The 12,144-nt window shown below is 42.3% G+C and overlaps 1 protein-coding gene across 1 annotated transcript in view; it reads right to left on the bottom strand.

Moving 5' to 3' along the window:
* rspo2 (R-spondin 2) overlaps positions 1–9,472 on the bottom strand; it is a 92,739-nt gene extending 83,267 nt beyond the window's left edge. The window contains exons 1-2 of the mRNA XM_051957269.1: positions 8,597–9,472; positions 8,008–8,324 (exon numbers count right to left, since the gene is read on the bottom strand). Coding sequence (XP_051813229.1) covers positions 8,008–8,230 — 223 coding nt within the window. The 5' untranslated portion in view covers positions 8,231–8,324; positions 8,597–9,472. The remainder of the gene's footprint in view (positions 1–8,007; positions 8,325–8,596) is intronic.
* Between the last annotated feature and the right edge of the window lie 2,672 nt (positions 9,473–12,144).

Below are 12,144 nucleotides of genomic sequence, written 5' to 3'. Positions count from 1 at the left end.
GGTAACGTCCTACGGCGGGGGGGGGGCGGGGGGGCGGGGGAATATTCGGATACCAAAATTAATATCCGGATAGTGCCATAGCGAACGAATATTCGGATATTGGGGATATTCGGGTCCAGCCCTAGTTATACGCGGATGATATTCTTGTTCTCACTAGTGATCCTCACAATTCTTTACCTGCACTAATGAATACAATAGATATATATTCTAAATTATCTGGTTACCAAATTAATTGGACTAAATCGGAGGCGATGCCCATGTCTAAATATTGTCACCCACACATGTTAACACAGTACAATTTTAGATGGGTTCCGAAAGGCATGATTTATCTGGGTATCAAGCTGACTTCTGACTTAGGCGAGATGATGGCGCTGAATTTTGAGCCTCTCCTCCAAAACATTACAACAAACCTGGGAAAATGGGGGAAGTTCGGATACCAAAATTAATATCCGGATAGTGCCGTAGCGAATGAATATTCAGATATTCGGGATATTCGGGTCCAGCCCTAGATGCTACCACTTACTAAGCCTGATCGCATTTTAAACAATATGAATCTGTAATCAGAGACTTTCTATGGGCAGGAAGGAAGCCCAGATTTAAATGGAGTAAAATGCGTACACCCAAGGAGAAGGGAGGGCTGGGTCTTCCAGATGTTAGGCTGTATAGCTTGTCATTTGAGATGGCTAAGATAATCAACCACTGGAGGCGAGTGGAGTCTGGATTAGTATGGGCTAACATAGAGACAAACCTGGCAGCACCATTTTGGCCAATACATATCCTATCTCAGTGTTTTAAAAATAAAGGGAATGATGTAAACCCAGTCATTAAACATTCTCAAGAGGTTTGGACGAAGGTTCACAAATTGCACAAGATTTCTCACTACAAACAATTGTATGCTTCACTCTGGCTCAATCCAGAGGTGAAGATCAGGAAGCAAAAGGTTTTTGGAAGAGGTGGTCGGATAAGGGCATACGCACTATAAGCGATCTCTATAAAGATGGAACATTTGTGTCATTTACCAAACTCGCTCAACAGTCCCAGTTGCAGGAAAAAGGTGATTTTTGGAAATATTTACAAATCAGACATTGCATAATTAAAATTTTCAGTCACAGAGACTAGCCAACCCGATTAGCACCTATCTAAATAACTCACCTAACCATAAGGCGTCAACATTTTACAAAAAACTCAGTTCATTTGATTAGTAGCAGCTGTAATAATTTAAGAATAATCTGGCAGAAAGACCTTAATTGTGAAATTAGTGAGGACAGATGGAGTCAAATCATAGCCCAAAGTGGCAAGTATGCTACAGACGCTAGAGGGAAATTTATCCAATATAAGATTCTGCACCGGTATTATTGGACACCTTGTAGGCTCTTTAAAGTAGGGCTTACAACTAGTAGTTCATGTTGGAATTGTAACAGAGAAATGGGAAACTTTTTGCATCTCATCTGGGAATGCTCCATGGTTGAGCCCTTCTGACACAATGTGCTGAAATATTTGGAGCCATGGGTGGGAATAGCCTTGCCATTATCACCCGCGTTTGTGTCTTTTGGGGGATATATCAGAAATCCCAACCCTAACAAAAAATGTACTTTCTGTTCTGATCGTAGGCTGATTTCAGCAGCCAGAATCATACAAAGGCACTGGAAATTACCTACATGTCCGACACTCCAGGAGTGGAAAATTTTAATGAGTGAGACCACGTCCTATGAGGTTATGTTAGTGAGGATAAGGGGTACAGGTCATGTGGAACTGGGTGCTTGGGGTGGTTTCATGCAACATCTCACTTCTAACTAGAGCCGTGATGGTGAGACCCGCCTGAAGAAATGTTTGTCTACCTCACCTGTGTGTGTGTATATATATATTTATTACTGTATTATTTGTTTTATTTTCTACTTATCTGCTTTGCTGCCTCCTTGCTGTTAAATTCCTTTTGACAGGACCTACCTGAACTTTAGAAAATGTATCCCTATGTCGGAGGCCCTCCTGGTTTTTCTTTCCTTTTCTGTATTTTTGTATGATGTACCACTCTGAGCTGTCACTACATGTTTAAATAAAGATTTGAATTACAAAAAAAAACAAACATTGGCATGTAATGTGCTAATGTGTGAGCTTCGTGCAGGGCAATGCTCCATTAAAGACCACCCAACAAAGACCTCAAAAATGACCAATTAATATGACTCCCTTCCTCACCTGATTTAAATCCTACTGAGAACTTGTGGGCTTTTCTCATACATGACATTTACAGTGAAGGAAGATCAATAAACTCACATAGCCAGACCTATCTCCACAGCGCTATGTTAACGCTGGAGAACAGTCTGACTGCTCCCATTGTCATTCTGCTACAGAGAAAAGAAAGAACTCTTTGGCTCGCTTGCATTATTTTGAACCAATTGCAGTTGTCTTTGGCAGCAGTAGGCACATAATGCAATGATAGTGCTACAAAACAGTGTTAGAGAATTTTTTTCGGAGAAAGATTTCCACACTGGAAGGCTAACTAAAATGACTAATTCATCAAACTACCTGAGCAGGCCTGCCTTATTGCACGAGCCAAATTTTTAGCAAAACTTGCCAAATTCAGTGTGTAGGGGGCTAATTTGGAGGTTGTTGTTGTTGGTTCCTGTAGAAAAGGGGATTTTGAAAACAGTAGCATGAAACATGTGGTGGAAATGGTGGAACTATCCCCGCAGTCTACATCTGGTGAGTCAGACTAGCTGCCTAAAATTCTGCACTATTATGCCCCTGAGAGAGACAAAACTCCTGTTTCCTTTGTTAAATATTCAGGTTTGAGGTTCAATAACATTTTGGATGGACTGACAGCATTGTGTTTGTTTTACAATAAAATGAATCCTTAAGAAAACTATTTACCTATTAATTGTGTATCGGGGTGTTCACGTCATTACCTCTAAACAGCTCTTCACTGATACTTTTAGAGGTGTGTATTAGTAATGTAAGAGGTAAGCAGTCTGGAAGTTCATTTCGGCGTAAGCCTGAGGGGCTCCATCTCCAGCTCTGGGCAGCTCTCCTACCTGTGAAGCCCTCGAATGAGTCATTTTTTCAAAAAATGTTCCTTTTGTGTTGTTGTTTTATGTGTGGCACTTAGAAATGATTCCAACATTAGAATCTTTACGGCCCAATAAACTTGAGAGAATCGGCCCAAATTGGCTGGTCATATTTAGTAGCTTTATAAGGAAACGTATTAAGGTGTAATTGCTGCGGGGGAGTGCAGAATGGAGGAAATGGGTATAGGTGAGGGTTGCAAAATCACCCTCACACTCTGGAGGGACACTGACGTTTTGTGTGCCGCTCAGAAATTTCCAATCAGCAGGAGGAAATATGGAGCATATAATAAGATTTGTATAATAAGTTCATTTTATTTCACATTTCCGAAAAAATGAACTTTTACAGTGTGGTAAAGTGTAGCCAAAATAAAAACATCTGTTTGGCATTTAGCTTTGCCAGCACATGGTATCCGTTGATGACAATGATTGAGGGTGGAAGAGAAGATCCCCTCGTGTATTCCCCCACCCAGTGAAAAAGGGAGAAGAACAACGACCAATCAGTGCACAATGAATGTTTTCTCCCTCCACAATGATAGATGTGCAGAGGTGTTACAAAACAAGCTTTTTGTGAGTGAAATGGTTATCTTGCAACACCCAAGAAGTTGATAGATGAGTGTGAATATCTCTCCCACATCTCTGTCTCCTCCTACATAGAAAGTGAGGTAAAAAAAAAGCTGCCCAGCTAGTTGCATTCATTAGGACAAATTGAATTATTCTGAGTTTTTTCGAAAGGACAACAATGAAAAAGTGAAACACATCATCCCACTTTGTCACGTGGTGCCTCGAAAGAATCTCCCTCTGTCTTTCTCTCCAAAAGAAAAGTTCATGCCACTGCATGTTTTTTCCTCTTGCTGGGGTTTTTCGGCAGTGTAGCATGGCACAACACACTGAGGAGCCTTTCACCAGCTTCACCTGATACCGCTGTGACTCTGAGCAGGAGCTGCACTGCAGGCCAGGATTGACATGCAGGTCAAACAAGGAGCTAGTCTTTCGGCAGAGTTTGGAGGCTGGGTCAGACTAATGTGATTTATCAATACTGCGCGTAAGCGAATCATTGTCCTTAATGGCCACGATAATCCCAAGACAGACCAGGATTGGTTGAGAAGTTTGGAGGGGTGAAGGGAGTGTGTGCGTTGTTGTGATGTCCTGATTATCGAGGACGTGCACCTGCAGGGTGTCCATGTATCTCCCTGTACTCAGTTTCTCTCTCACACACACACACTCGAGTGCACACATTCAGATTTACACTTATCGAAGCTAGGCTGATGGGGCCTGGGAGAGAAAAGACAGAGCTCTTGTTCCTTGACGCCGGAGCTTGGGCTCAGGTCAAGACTCAGCTCACTGTAATCCCTCTCAGGTGATGCTATTCACATTCAACTGTTTCCAGCTGATCTGCTTAAATATGCCTTCCTCATCCCCTAAAAAGCCCCCTCCTTTCGTCAAGCAGCACAACCTCCGAGGACAGTGAGGGGGAGGGAGGGAAGCTGCAGTTCCACTCAAGATCAGATCAGATGGCCTTTCAGCATTTCCGTAAGGGGACCAATCTGGTGCTTACTGCAACACAATAAACACACTTTTTTTTGAAGTATGGAACGAGAAAAAAGAGTTGGGACTCAGGGTTAGCATCACCTGGACCAGAGTGGCATCATGTGAGATGGTCTTGTTCACAGACGTGCCATCTGCAGGGCTTTTTTTCCCCACTTTTTCCAAAGGCAAGAATGGCAAGGAGCGTTCTTGGAGCGTTCTCTCTCATCCCCTTAGGCACTTAATCAGTGTATTATATTGCACTGTAGTACAGTGTTCCAACATTAACACTTACACCCACAAACCTGGGACTTTGTGCGAGCTTTCAGCACACACAAGCCTGATTTTCAGGGTTTAGAAAAAAGAGAGCACTATATTTATCTTAACTGCATCCAAAGATGATACACTTTATAAATCTATACAGCAAAAAAAATATTAGGTTTTAAAAGAATTTCTTGTCAAATTAAACCACAGAGTCAATTTAGAAAAGTCAAATACCTGTGGGTATCAAGTTTCTGCACATTCTTTACATAATTATTTGTTAAAAGAATAGCATATGTAGCCACAAATACTATTTTCTGTGGAGTTTTGGCTTCAAAATCACAACCACACACACCTTTGTTGCTGACTGTCACCATCAGTATAAATGTCATGCATCTCTGACCTCACTCCCCCTACCCTGCCATCGTGCACTGGTTCATCTAATCACTTTTGTCCTTCAGAAACATGTGGGAATGCAGTTGAGTAACAGATTACACAGCTGAACATGATCTGAAACATGCCGCGGCCTGCTGGGAATTCAAATTTGGTATTTCATGGGAGATGTGGAAGGGTTAACAGTATCACATGGCAATTTTTCACGACTCTGACTGCTATTACCTATTCATTACCTGTTTAAACGGCTTAGGGCCCCACTGTGCATCTCGGTTCCTTCAGGCAGCACTCGCACTCCAGCCTGATTTTATGTAGTCAGCAGGTGGCATCATTAGCCAGAAAATAAAAATGAAAAGTAATACCCTTGTGTCTAGCTATGATATCATAGCAGGGCTCATTGGCATCATTTTCCTGTTTCTAGTGGGCAGGATAGGGGGTAAGGAGGTGTAAATTTAATATGTTTTGTCATCTGTTTTACATTTTAAGAAAGCGTATATGTACGATTGCCACAGCCAAATGCATAGCTGGGTTGTGCCATGCAGTGTGTGAGCAAGACAAGATCAGCCCAGAAACCACACACAGATCCCAATCTCCACTGTGCTGGAGTCTCCACGCTTTGATGGTTGTTTTACGCCTCGCCATCTCCTAATTATGATGGCATCTCCATCCTTTACACCTCCAGCAGTCATTCGGCCACACTGCATCACTGGTGAATCTTGACTTTTCACACAATAAAATGAAAAAAAAAACAAACATTTCGCTAAATTATGCAGGATGTGTTTCGTTACGCATAAAAGCAGTCATGGCTGGGGAGTGGTGTGTGGCCAAATTGAGTTTCAATTGTGTCTGGGTCTCAACACTCCTGAATGGTTTGAATAGCTCAATGTGCATGCCAGACAGGCTGTATATAAAGCTGTCACAGGAACCTTGAGGGCTAGAAAAATATTCAAGCATTTCTGGGCCTATTGGACAATGATCTCTTACACATGCTTCTTTCAATATAACTGTGATAAATAAAGGAAGGAAGCAAATACCGAAAACTTGGACGGCTGCCACTTGCTTGCTAGAATGGCACTCTTGCCCAAAGTGCTGTGTCCCCCCCCACCCCACCACCACCTCACCACCACCACCACCACTACTCCACCTCCAACCGCCCAAACACACACACGCATACACTTACAGCATTATTGTAAAGGCAAAAAAAAAAGAGAAAACAGTACATATTTCCATGGGATTAGTATAACAAGTGTAACATCGGCTCTGAGAGCTGATGGTAACAATGTGTAGCTTTATAATGCTCAGCCGAAAGCAGTTCTGAGGTCAAATGTGTAAGTTAACCCCTTGATCTCACCCCTACTGGTTAACCCACCACCACCACGTGCCTCTTCTTTCTCTCTAGCTCAAACACAGACACACAGATTAAGAGACAAAAAAGACAAATGTGCAGACTGGATTTGCTGCTTGACCATCCAATGTAACCCTGCAGTTTTGAACAGTTCTCTAATAATAAAAGATTGATCCCAATAATAAAATGGCATTCTATCTCCTGCTTGCTATCTAAGATCACACAGTGCACAGAGAAAGAAACACACAGAGGGAGCTGAAAAACGCGTGTGTGCCAGTACCCTGCAGTGATTGCCTGATTATTTGCAGATGGGCAGTGGAGGGCTTGCAGAGTGTGGAGGTTCCCCTTGGCACGCAGTGCATATGATTAAATCTGTGATTGCCTTACAATTTACAAGACCCCCCTCTCCCTTGACGGGGAATTAGTTTTTTCTACTATACTACTTCTCATTGCGGGCCGTTAGCAGGGCAGGACCCATGTGCGCAAATCTGACCAAATCTCTTCTCATGGTCACCAGTGAGGATCTTGGCGATGTGTTATGTCACAGGTCTGAGGAGGGTTCCGTGGCGGCCACTTTCCTAATCCGACTGTCTCCTCATTCATTCAGAGTATAGAGTAGTATTTACAAGGAGACTGATCCCCTCCTCAACCCCTGCGCCTCCGCTGAGCGATTGTTATGCGGGTTTCCTACCAACTGTTCAAAGTGGTTATGAGATCAATTAAAACCAGCTTAGGGGGCTCGAGTGGAAATGAGCAATTCGTAAGTCTGGGAATGGGAATTTCGTATCTATTTATTAAATAACTCCCCCTTCCCTTCTATAAGCCGCCGCTCTCTATACCTACCCGCACCAGCAGTTGTCCCCCCCCCCCACAGTTTCACATGTAAATAATATAGCATGCCTATTGTCGGGGCCATAACACCGGGAAGTGGCGTTAATAGCCCGTCTGACAGCGTGCTTTAAATGCGATTAGCCAATTACCTGACGCAACATCTTTTAATACTAATTTTGAATGGATACGCTTGACCAATTTTTGCGCACGTTTTACGCACTGCACACCGGCTCGAAAATCGTTATATAATGTGGAAAATCTTCTTTCAACAGGTTAATAAGATACATCGGATACTGAGAGACTGATTTGTAGATTAGATAACATTTTTTTCTTTCTGCAATGTTCCCCATTTCTGTGTGGAATAGGCAGTTCTCATCTGCGAGGTTCAAAATAAGATCCATATTGTGCCAGCTTTGTGCGCACTGTGCTCTGACTTATAGATAATGTAAACATACAAGGAGGAAATTTGACAGAATGTGTGAGCCACCTTGTTTAAGACTGACACACACACACGCACAAACTCTAACAATCTGTTAAAGTCACTGCCTGGATGCTGCTCTAAGACCTGTGGGATATATAACCCCACGTTACCTCTTTTGTTTCTCCTCCAGCGGTGCGACGGCGCCTGACAGTTGCTGTACTCCATACAGTTCAATACGATCAGGGCAAAGGAGAAGAGTCGAAACTGCATCTGGACGGCGGTCTGTTGTTCGGAGTCCAATAAAAACGGTGCCACTTGGGCTTGGGATGAATTATCTGACTTTGTAATGTCCTCCTCCAGTTTATTTAGTCGATCCTCAAACGTGTCAAACATCAGACGAGATGCGACATGGTATCACGTCGCCGACTGGGATCATTTTATGGAGCGCGCCGATCCTCCAGTCACTAAAAGTGTCCGTTTTGGTGCGCTGCGGGGAGAATGACAAAGGAGGTTACTGTGATAAAAGAGTAACGAAATCAACACTTTCCTATACAAATGATGGCGTGGGGATGATAGCAGGGGATTGAAAGAAAAAATGAATAGCTCTTCTGTGTGTTAATGTGTTGGAACAATCGCAGATACAAATGCTACTGCTCAAACCCCCACCTTTCCAAAGAATAAAAAAACAACAGATTGAGCGCAATGGTGCGTAATAGTCGCCAGTACGCTCCGTGAGGTAACGTGATGTTTTAGCTATACCTTTCATAAGATTAAGTGTAATTCCGCTCCGGTCCACGTTTTCTTAGGTTCCCTCCGTGTGCAAGCGCGGCTCGGGAACATGCAGCATCCCTCTCTGTGTGAGAAACTTGTGTCTCCAGAAGAGAACAGAGGTCCGAGGAGGAGGAAAAAAAGTGGCAGCGGTGAAAGGGAGGGGGATTTCCTTTACTCCTCTCAGTTTAAAAAAAGAAGCTTGGATTCCGTTTACCTGCGTTTACCTCAAGCTTGTCCTGTCCTGTAAGGCAGCAGAAATAAACTCACATGTGTTGCTCGCTATAAAGCGAAAAAATGAGAGCCGGTGAGTGAGACAGTGAGTCTGCGTTTTGCGCGCTGCTGAGGTTGAGCTTCGACTGACTCCCAACTGGTCCTGATGCTTGCTGCCTTTTTGCTCATATAGCACCGTGTCGCTGTCACGTGTGGACGTTTCTAGTTTTGCCCTTCTTATGGATTGAAGATGACATTTCGCGTAGTCCCACCACCACCATCCCTCCACCCCGGCGCGCACTCACCCACACTGGCCGGTACGAGATCGCCTCTGGGTCCTAGTGAGCATAAAAAGGTAGAGCATTATTCAAAAAGTTTGTGTGCATTCTAATGGGAAATTTGAGAAAATATGAGGTCCATTTCTCAGTACATTCCAGACTCTATAGTAACTTAATCAACAGGTGCTCCTTAGTATCTCTAACAATATCACATTGGTTTACTTGGACAGACTTTTGGGGTGACAGTGCCTTTATGATTTGTTTGTTGGGCTGGTAGTGACTGGGGAGGGATTGTTCTTATTTCTGGTTTTTGTAAGAGTATAGGTTTTGTACTTCTTACTTTGTTTCTGTTCCTTTTTTTTATTTTTCTTCTTCTCTTATTTACTATTACTTATACTTTTTGTTGATTTATTATTTAATAGGTGCCTGCTGCTATTTTGTGAACCAATAGCATGGTTTTGCTTAACAGTCATCCAGCACTGCACCTTTGTATTATAATATGAAAATTTCAATTAAAAAAATTGAATTAAAAAAAGGTTTATGTAATGTATCTCTTTTATTGAAGATGCACAGAATTTGCAGCTTGTCATGTGGGGAATTGTGAGTTTTCTTTAAATTTGCGAGTTGTAATCCAAAATCTTTGGGAATTTTTAACGCAGTAACACCATTTCTTGCCTTAAGAATGTCAGAAAGTTAGTTTCAACTTAAAGTTTAGCGACCTCTCTTTACCAGGGATTTTTTTTTTAAATGAACTGCGAATTGCTACAACCTAGCTGCTATCTCGTTATTTTCCCCACTGACTTTATCCCGACTGAATAATTAGAGATTCTCCCCCAAAAAAGCAATTATCTGTTAATGTGCGTAATGACATGGGGTTCGTAAGTCAACCATCGCGTCACGCCTCTTTTATTGCCCCCTCCAAACTCCCACCCACTCTGAAATTAATGATAATCGCTGGAGAGGCTGTAATTGTGGAACATGAATAAATCATTGGATAATTTCTGGGCTTTTCCACTCGCTGTGACCCATGTGACCTCATCCAGGGAGACATCCGAGCTGGTCAGCGTCTCTTTCAGTCACAACCAGTTTACCTTGAGAGGAGAGACACTGCGAGCTGGCACTGCTCCACTCCTCTGTGACATTCGAACTCTGACTGCTCGTCAACTCTGCAGATGATTACGAATCAGGGATGAAACGTGACGGCAGAGGTTTGAAAGTTAGTGACGAGAGGAGGAAAGAGTCGGAGAGAAGCGGTGCGTAACTGCATAAAAGTAGCGGACGTCGGGGGCATTTTCTGGTAATATTTTATCACCTTCTGATGGAGCGAGTTGTAAATGCTCTACCCCCGTTAGCCACTAGGTGTGGCACTTAATCTTTTATTTATGTCAGGAAATGATTTTCATGTGAGAGTTATGTTGTCCACGTCAGAGAGAGAGAGACAGAGAGAGAGACAGAGAGATAGATAGATACTTTCTATTCATTTGTATTATTTTCTACGTTGTCGATTCATACTGAAGATGCACTTTTTGTTTACAACATAATTCCACGTTCTTTTATAGTTTTGATGTCTTCAATATTAATCTACAATGTATAAAATAATGAAATAAAAACCATTGAATGAAAAGGTGTGTCCAAACTTTTAACTGGTAGTGTAGATGGATAGTTAAATGGACCCTTCTGAGGGGGGAAAAAAGTGTTTTTTGTAATCCTTTAACTGTATTTGCCCTCATTGCCCTCATTGAGACCACAAATACCTCCAATCTTTGCATTACAAGATTTGATTTACATGCTGCTTTTCACAAAAACCTTGTGACAAAGTGTCAGGCAGTAAAGCACACACACTTAGCTACTCAAACACAAAAAAAGCGCAAGATTTCATTTCGTCACCGGAACAACAAAAAAATAAGTGAGGGGAAAACCTGTGTTAAAACAAAGCAAAAAAAAAAAAAAACCTATATAGTGACCTTTGTCCTGACTATTTATTTATCCGGAGAGCAGTGACAGACATTATGGTCAGGAGGGCTGTTAGCCGCAGGCAGTGCTGCTGGTTTGGATTCCTCTCTAAAACAACATCTGAGAGTGCACAGTTAAGGTGAATGTGATAATTTAGGCTTCAGGCACTTTTATTTTCATGATGTGTCATGGAGAAGGGGGCCGGTAAACCAATCACTTTATTCTCTCCATCCCTCCCTCTCGCCCGATGCACAAAAGTGGAGGTGACGTCAGCATCTGGCTCAGAGCCCTCAGTGCCATAACAGCAATGAGGTGAGCTGCTGTACACTCTGCTCATCAGAGATCTGGGCAGCATGGTCTTCATCCTGGCTTTTGTCACAGTTTACTTGGTTAAAAAAGGAAAAAACAAAACGATACACACAAAAAAGCCACTCCACAGTGGTCATCTGAAAAACTCGGAATCTCTGAAATGTCAATGCTGAGAATGAGGCAAGCTGAGAAAGTTCAAGTCACATTTAGCAACTTTCTGTGCTTGTGGCTCGAAATGGAAAGAGGGAGACTTCAAGATCCAGAAATAATCCAACATGACATTCACAAACAAAGCTGAAACATTACAGTCCATACGTGTACAAACACTGTTTTATAGGCACCATAAATATAACTGACAAACTTATCTCCCTCGGGCTCCATTTAAAAACTGGTCTCCAGCTTTAATTAAAAAATGAAACAATGTGAATTTGAACATCTACAATTCATCCGCTGATGAAGATCATATATGATCAAATTCTCCAAGAGAGGTACTAAAATGGACCTTTAGGTGAGACTGTTTTGTTTCACTGCTGAATCCAAGATCAAGATTGAACTTTGACCCTCAACGATAAATCTACTCATCAAAACATATCCCAAATCTGGCTTTTGAATATAAAAGCATGATCGTTTTCCGCTTCTTTACAGAAAACAGACGCCGAAACCTAAAAAGGTGTCAAAACATCCATAAAAATGAAGCAGCATGTTGGGATTCAAGATCAGCAGAAGATGTGAAATACAAAAAAGGTACATGCATCTTTAAAGTCCCTGAAAACCTATTTCCACTGC

Source organism: Acanthochromis polyacanthus, chromosome 12, assembly GCF_021347895.1.
Source record: "Acanthochromis polyacanthus isolate Apoly-LR-REF ecotype Palm Island chromosome 12, KAUST_Apoly_ChrSc, whole genome shotgun sequence".
Taxonomy (NCBI): Eukaryota; Metazoa; Chordata; class Actinopteri; family Pomacentridae; genus Acanthochromis; species Acanthochromis polyacanthus.
Note: the sequence above shows the minus strand (reverse complement) of the source record. Positions and strands in the feature narration are given on the sequence as shown.